The following is a 7874-nucleotide window of genomic DNA, read 5'->3' as shown; positions in this document are numbered from 1 at the left end:
GTAGGCGCCACCTCAGTCAAAACCGGACATAATACTACCGAGGGGCCTTATTTAAACGGTTTCGTAAGTTGAGGGACCCGTCGTACCCGGTTTTGCGATGAAAGGACGAAAATTGGACTGGGCGACAAATAGAGGGACCCAAAGTGAACTTAATCCTGGCCCAAAAATGCTAAAACACGATCGATCGTGCACGACCGCATCCGCGCGGTGATGTTGGATTTTCCATTATTTCACCCAGTTGAACCCCTTCTTATCCGGTATCAACCGCGCGAGAGGAAGACCACCCGGGGTCATGGCACTGGCAGCCCTCTCGTTTTAAGCCTATGGCTAGTGCACACACAGACATACCACGTGCACCCGGCTCTCACCACGTGCAAACTTTGAAGGCCCATTTCGCCGTGTACTCTCAATCAAATAATACAAGTCGGATCCTTGCCCATTTCGTCTTGTACTCTCGTTCAAGGATACAAGTCTCTTGTCTCAAAGGAAAAAAACATAAGAACAAGATAAGAAGCTTTCCTTAATTTTCCGTACTCGATCAAGTACTGTAGCTTAATTTGGTCCATGCAAATTAAAGTCCAGCCAAGTTCATGACCACACACATCTCAAGTGGCAAGCAGCACGCGATACGATGGATACTATTCCAAGTCAGTCTAAAACCATGCGCCCATTTTTGACGTGTGTACAAAAACGTGCGCCCTCTCCCGCACAATGTATTGGTCAGCAAATATAATCGTTAATCAAACTGGCACGTTAGCTGTAGTTACGCTTACGTACGTGGACGGGCCATCTGGTTAATTGGTTCATATTGCTCAGTGCTGAATCATATAGTAATTGCATTGCCACTTGACAACGCTGCAGGCCTATATGTCAAATACTATAACATATATCCTACGTTCCTATTACCTTCGTTTCAGCAATATCTTCGTATAGGTACATGGATACATGTTTAAATTAATAATGACACATCCTATATTACTACATATTGGGACGGATGAAGTATTTTCTATATTTGTTGATTGGGAATATATAGACAACGTATCCTGTGCACCCGCTCACCTTGATGCACTCGTGCACTCACGTGACATGGGACCTTCAATCTCCATCGGACGGATGTAATGCAAAGGGACGTTTTTTCATAAAACCACCCGCACATACACGGGTAAATTTGTAAATAGATCCTTGATTCCTTTTGTCTTCCCGTGTTGGGTCCTTTCGAAGATGTATTCCCCAAAATCTCTATCTGACGTCAATGGCGGCTCAAATTAAGCCATGTTTGGTGACAGAAATAGCACATCCAGAGCGCGGCGGCGCGGCCAGTGGCATGTCACGCCTCAAGGTGCGTGTGGTTGTCCAGCTTGTTGGAGAGGGACGATGCGCGGGCGAGCGTGTCCAGGGCGACGGCCATGGTGTTCGGCCGATGGAGCAGCTGCGGCGCAGTGTACCTGACTCTGTAGAGAGAAGAGTTCTTGCCCATGGGATGGAATGGATGAGTCTTTGCCCGGGGGTTGCAGATGTGTGCATCGATGGCATATCCGATCGGAATTTCTTGTTTGATTCGAAATTTTGGCATGACATATATATCATGCAAAAGATCCTGAGGTTGAGATCATACATATTGTTGAGCAAGGATTTGACGGCTGCATGCTGGAATCTTGATTAATCTTAATTTTTAGAGGCCATCTCCGTCGAGCATTGTTTTATTTTTCAGAGATTCAAAGCTGCCATGGACGCCTCACAGAGGGGATAGATTTGGGGAAAGGGGTTGAACGGGAGACAAGAAGATGAATCGAAGGGTTATTTTGTAAAAAGAAGACTCTCTCATCTTATATCCGTCCGATGGAGATCGAAGGTCCCATGTCGCGTGAGTGCATGAGTGCACCAAGGTGAGCGGGTGCACTGCCGGATATATATATCTATAGAAACCCCTCTGTTATTCCTTTTGGTGTAATTGCATTGATTCCATTCCTGTAATCTTGTCCTGGAAGCTAAATAGGAGTATTTAATTGGAGATGGCCAGCACGATTGTTCTTTTGTGCTCTGACTCAAATCAAATCCTCTTCCTGTTTCCTAGCTCTATATATAAACCCTACCATTCTCCTGTCTCTCTTCATCTCGTTCTTCCCAAACACGCGCACACACACACATCTTGTGTGAGACTTGTATGATCGATTGCTAGAGCTATTTCGATTCGTCACGTTATACGCATACGCGTTATTAGCTTAGTTCATTAGCTCAAGGTTAATTAATTAACGACATGGCTGCTCGGTCGTCGTCGTCGCCGGCGCAGACGACGACGACGCTGGCTTTGCTGCTGGTGGTCGCGGCGGCGGCCGCTGCTGTGGCGGCGGAGGCGGCGGCCGTGGCGGCGGACGCGGCGCGGGGCGTCCGGCAAGTGAACCGGCGGGGCCCGTACCTGGGCGTGGTGGTGCCCAACGGGTTCGAGATGGAGCCGCTCCTCCGCTCGCCGGCCTTCTCGCCGGCCAAGAAGCTGCCATACCTCGACGTCGCAGGTATACATACGAACTATATACATCACGCCTACATTAGTTAGTAAACGATGAGTAGGCACATAGGGATACAAGAGGGGCGGACAAGCGCGCTTTTTTTTCCGCTTATCTCACTTCTAGTTTATTTTTTTTTCGTACTATATATCATGCAAAAATATACTAGCATGTAAGCGGGTTTTTTTTTTGATAGTAGGACTACCCACTTGCATGCATACCTATAGGCACACACTCGTGTACGCATACACGCATGAACTAATTAATTCGTGCTCTGTTTGTTGGAATTACGCAAAATGTATAGTAACTAAAATAAAATTAGACACATTGTAAACTACAAATCTGAACGTACCTATTGAGGAATCTAGACATACCTATCGGGACGAAGGTATTACCATACTCTTGTTTGATTATGTAATTCCTTTAGTGTAGATGCTTGCTTTTCTGGGAGTACTCCCCCAAAAACTCAGCGTTTGTTTTGGTAGAAGCTATAACCAATTAAAAAGTTTGCAACTCAAATATTTGCGTGAATGAAACCTGTAGATGTTTGAGTTGCATCAACACTTAATCCTATTACTATATATATGGTGAAATGACATTATTATTCAACACTTAATCCTATTACTATATATCTCCATCTTAAAATTGGTGAAAACTTGCATGACCACCATCATTCTGGCACAGGAGCCTGAATGTTTGTACCTAGACAGTTAGCCGCTTCTTTTTTTTTTTTTTTGAGAACCACAGTTAGCCGCTTGATGTTTGGAGGAATGGAAAACATAGGTAGACTGAAACATTCACTATAAAAAACGGATATACATGTCGATATTATAGGTCCCGGAATATCTCATATATAATCCTGTAAATTTTTTCACCCGATCAGATTTCGTTAACAAGTGAGAGATAGAACCATATATTTATGCAAGAATTAACAGGTTGCCAAATGCGAATGTCCAATAAATAAACCTTAATTAACGTCGTGTTTGAGAGAGGAAAATGAGAATATTGAGAACATACGTAAAACGAGATGAGTCATTAGTTAACACATGACAAATTGAGTATTAATTATTTTAAACTTAAAAATATAGATTAATATTTTTTTAAAAAATAACTTTCGTATAACGTACCATTTCACGGTTTTGGGAAGGTTGTGCGAAAAAACATAGACTTTTCAATAGTTCTCTCGAGAGCAACCTAATTATACAACAAACACATCGGAAAAGTATGTCGTCCATTGTTCTTGATTGGATAATCGTGTAGGGAACGACTCTTCTGTACTCTATATCGAACAAACACGTAGCATGTACGATTTTTTATGTTGGATTAAAACTGCGGTCTGCGGACATACGTGTTGTAGATTTCTTCACGCATTTCCTTTTCCAAACAATCGATTTACGAATTAATTCCATGTTGTTCAAACAAATCTTCTGCAAATGAACTACTACTAAAAGAATTGCACGTGATATCACTGCTGCATATATATGCTTATACAATATGAGTCAGAACCAGTGGGATTTGAGATCGTACTATATTTAATTTTCAAGAAGATAATACTCCACAAATAAGTAACGATGTTTTATAATAATACGTGTAGTCAACATATTTAAAAATTTTACCATTAATTTCTCTTTGAATATTTCAATTCAATTTTTTGAGAAGATATATCTAACACGCAAGTTACAAGGCAAATAAAAATTATACTATTGTTAAAAATGGGTTGAATACGTATGTTTATTTAATCCAAACCAATGGATGCATATAGGGATGTGCATGTATATTAATCATCCCATACTGCTTGCGCATGCACAATTAACACATACATTAAGGAAAAAAAACATCCCTTATTCGATCGGTCAGTTGTGATTTATTCTCTACCATATTCAACTTGCTACACATGCATGTAACGTACGGTAGGATTATTTAAATGATTGATTACTGTGGGCGACGTCGTCAGGATCAGCTCAATCATTAATACTTGTAGCATAAAAAAAAACCAGCATAATACTGATATGACATATTCTAATACAATAAATTTAAACATACATGTATTTAGATTCGTTATACTAAGATGTGTCACATCCAGTTTTAAATTTTTTTTTGAGACGAAGGAAGTATGTGTTAATTAGTATATCCACTTCAAAATATATGTTAACTTAGAACTAAAGAAACACGTTAAAACAGTATCTAGATTACTCCCTACATAAAAAAAAAGACAAACCCTGGTTTCCGTGCTCAACGTTTGACCGTCCATCTTATTTGAAAAAAATATGAAAAAAATTAAAAAGACAAGTCACGCATAAAATATTAATCATGTTTTATCATCTAACACCAATGAAAATACGAATTATAAAAAAATATCATTAAGACGGACAGTTAAAGTTGGACACGGAAATATAGGGTTTGCCTTTTTTTGGACGGAGGAGTATTTGTATAGACTTTTATATGTCAAAAGATGAGAAGAGGAAGTATGTGTTAATTAGTATATCCACTTCAAAATATATGTTAACTTAGAACTAAAGAAACACGTTAAAACAGTATCTAGATTACTCCTTAAAAAAAAAGACAAACCCTGATTTCCGTGCTCAACGTTTGACCGTTCGTCTTATTTAAAAAAAATATAAAAAAATTAAAAAGACAAGTCACACATAAAATATTAATCATGTTTTATCATCTAACACTAATAAAAATACGAATTATAAAAAAATTTCATTAAGACAGATATTAAGACGGACAGTTAAAGTTGGACACAGAAATATAGGGTTTGACTTTTTTTTTTGACGTAGGATTATTTGTATAGACTTTTATATGTCAAAAGATGAGAAGTTGACGACGTGTACCTACCTAGCTAGCCATGTGGCCAAGTTGCTAAGCTTTTACTACTACAGTACTACTCTTCTACTTCGTTTCCTCTACTAATCGTCGGGTTTAATTTCAACTCGTTTAGGCCATGCATGGCGTGTACGAACGCATACCATTGACCAGCTTGAAGATCAAACAGATTATGATAAGCTGTGTACGTACGTATATAAATGCAAGTAGTCACAACTGCTTGTTTGCGACTCTCTCACAATCTTGATGAATAAATTGATCGCCAGATTTACAAAATAAAATTAGTGGTTCATCACCATCAATTAGTAGTAGTAGTATCGATCTTTTTCTACGAGTAGTACATGAGTCGACGCACCTGCAGCATGGCTGTATATATGCTAACACGCACAGAGCTGCAAATGCCCCTTCAACCTAAACTCAAAAGATTACACAGACCAGCGAAATTAAACTTTTATTTAAACTTTGAACAAATTTGCATCAAAATCCACGAAACTTAAATTTTATTTTTAAATTTTCATCAAAATCCCAATTTGAATTGAAGAATTTCAAGTGGATCATAAATTTCCACATTACAGATTTTCTCTCCTTTTTTTTTTTTTGCCAAGATTTTGAATTATGCACCAGGCTTGAGCTTAATTTATAGCCCAAACCAAGACTGCCAGCTGGGCTGCCTCAAACTCAGGCCCATTAGCACCCCCAAACCAATACCCATCAAGTTGTTCTTTCTGTAGTAGAAAAAAAAAAGAAAAAAGGGACGACATCAATCAAGTTCGGTTAAATATTTTTCTCACCAAACCCACATGTCTTTCCATGTAGGAAGGAGATTTCGCTTCGGAACGATAGGAGAGAAGAAGGTGATCATCGTCATGACAGGCCTCGGCATGGTAAATACTTGTACACCTTCATTAATTTCATTACCTAAAACCTCTAATTTATCACATTTTTATCATTTGTTTTATTAAAAAAATTCACGTAATTATAATGTATTTTATTGTGAATTATTTTATCTCTTAAAGTACTTTAAGTTGAAGAACTTTAAGTACGAATTATATCTTATATATTTACATAAAACTTTTAATAAGACATGATATAATTTAACGGCGTCATAACTATCATAGAGTAGATTGTGTCAATTACCTTAATTATTAATTCCATTGTGCCAACCTGATCAACTGCCGCGGCTTCATACGAACGCAGCTCAACTCCGGCGTGACCACCCAGCTCCTCCTCACCCTCTTCGACGTCGAGGGCATCGTCCACTTCGGCATCGCCGGCAACGCCGACCCCGACCTCCACATCGGCGACGTCACCGTCCCCCGCTACTGGGCGCACACCGGACTCTGGAACTGGCAGGTGAATGATTGATTAATTAATTTCACCAAATTTCATCCAAATCAAGAACAAATTGGTTTTGGTGATTTGATCGGTGTTCATTAATTAATTCGGACACAGCGGTACGGCGATGGGCCGGAGAAGGAGCTCGCGCTGGAGTCCAATGGCGACTACACGAGGAAGTACGGGGCGCTCAACTTCTCCGACTACGGCGTCGCCGGCGGCGGCGGCGGCAACCTGCTGAACGGCGTGTGGTACCAGCCGGAGGAGGTGTTCCCGGCGGACGGCACGCCGGAGTCTCGCCGCCACGAGTTCTGGGTCCCCGTCGACGGCCGGTACTACCAGCTCGCCCAGAAGCTGGAGGCGATGCCGCTGGAGCGCTGCGTCAACCGCACCGGGACGGCGACGTCGCCGGCGACGTGCCTGGCGCGGGCGCCGGCGGTGGCGCGCGTGGAGCGCGGGTGCAGCGCCAGCGTGTTCGTGGACAACGCGGCGTACAGGCAGTTCCTGCGGTCCAGGCTGGGCGTGACGCCGATCGACATGGAGTCGGCCGCCGTCGTGCTGGTGGCGGCGCAGCAGGGGGCGCCGTTCATCGCCATACGGTCGCTCTCCGACCTCGCCGGCGGCGGCTCCGCGGAGTCCAACGAGGCCGGCGTGTTCGCGGCGCTGGCGGCGCAGAACGCGGTGGCCGTCGCCGTCAAGTTCATATCGCTCTTAAGCTAAGAAGCTGTCTTAACCATCGTCGATGAAGGTTGAGAATAATAACCCTATAAGGGTAATTAATTAGAAGTGTTACCTCGTGTGCTGTGCACGACAGACGTTATTGTTCTGATTAAACTTTATATTATTGACACATTTTTTAAAAAAGAAACAGTTAAATCAAAATGTATTTGCCCTGCCTTATGCAAAGTTTACAGTGAAATTTTATTTTCGTTGCATAGACCACGGTGCCTGACATGTCCTGTTGACCAAGCAAGACAGGCTCCGGACAATACACAAGCAGTGACCAGGCCAATCTACCAGAAGACAGCTGCGGCCTGCGACCCAGGTTTCCAAACCCTCGTGTCCATGGGCCGGAGTGGGCCAAATAGCTGAGCTGCAACAGGCTGGAAACCTGGGGAAAGGATGAACTCGAACTGGATTTTCTAGTGGAACAAGTCCCTCAATTTGTCGCCGAGTTTGCAGTTCATCCCTTAACTGAAATAAGGT

At 42.1% G+C, this 7874-nt stretch overlaps 1 protein-coding gene across 1 annotated transcript; it reads left to right on the top strand.

Moving 5' to 3' along the window:
- Positions 1 to 2053: 2053 nt before the first annotated feature.
- Positions 2054 to 7559, top strand: LOC127774549 (bark storage protein A-like). Its single transcript, XM_052300809.1, has 4 exons — positions 2054 to 2513; positions 6150 to 6217; positions 6531 to 6686; positions 6786 to 7559. Exons 1-4 carry the CDS (start codon positions 2258 to 2260, stop codon positions 7386 to 7388), a joined length of 1083 nt encoding a protein of 360 aa, XP_052156769.1. The 5' UTR covers positions 2054 to 2257; the 3' UTR covers positions 7389 to 7559.
- Positions 7560 to 7874: the final 315 nt, after the last annotated feature.

Source organism: Oryza glaberrima, chromosome 5 (assembly GCF_000147395.1).
Source record: "Oryza glaberrima chromosome 5, OglaRS2, whole genome shotgun sequence".
Lineage (NCBI taxonomy): Eukaryota > Viridiplantae > Streptophyta > Magnoliopsida > Poales > Poaceae > Oryza > Oryza glaberrima.
The sequence above is the reverse complement of the archived record's forward strand: the minus strand, read 5'-3'. Positions and strand labels throughout refer to the sequence as shown.

Excerpts from the sequence above, each read along its gene's own strand:
- LOC127774549 (XM_052300809.1), top strand. The coding sequence starts at position 2,258 with ATGGCTGCTCGGTCGTCGTCGTCGCCGGCGCAGACGACGACGACGCTG. Across the intron at positions 2,514-6,149 it reads GCCATACCTCGACGTCGCAG|GAAGGAGATTTCGCTTCGGA; the intron begins GTATACATACGA and ends CTTTCCATGTAG. Across the intron at positions 6,218-6,530 it reads TCATGACAGGCCTCGGCATG|CTCAACTCCGGCGTGACCAC; the intron begins GTAAATACTTGT and ends ATACGAACGCAG.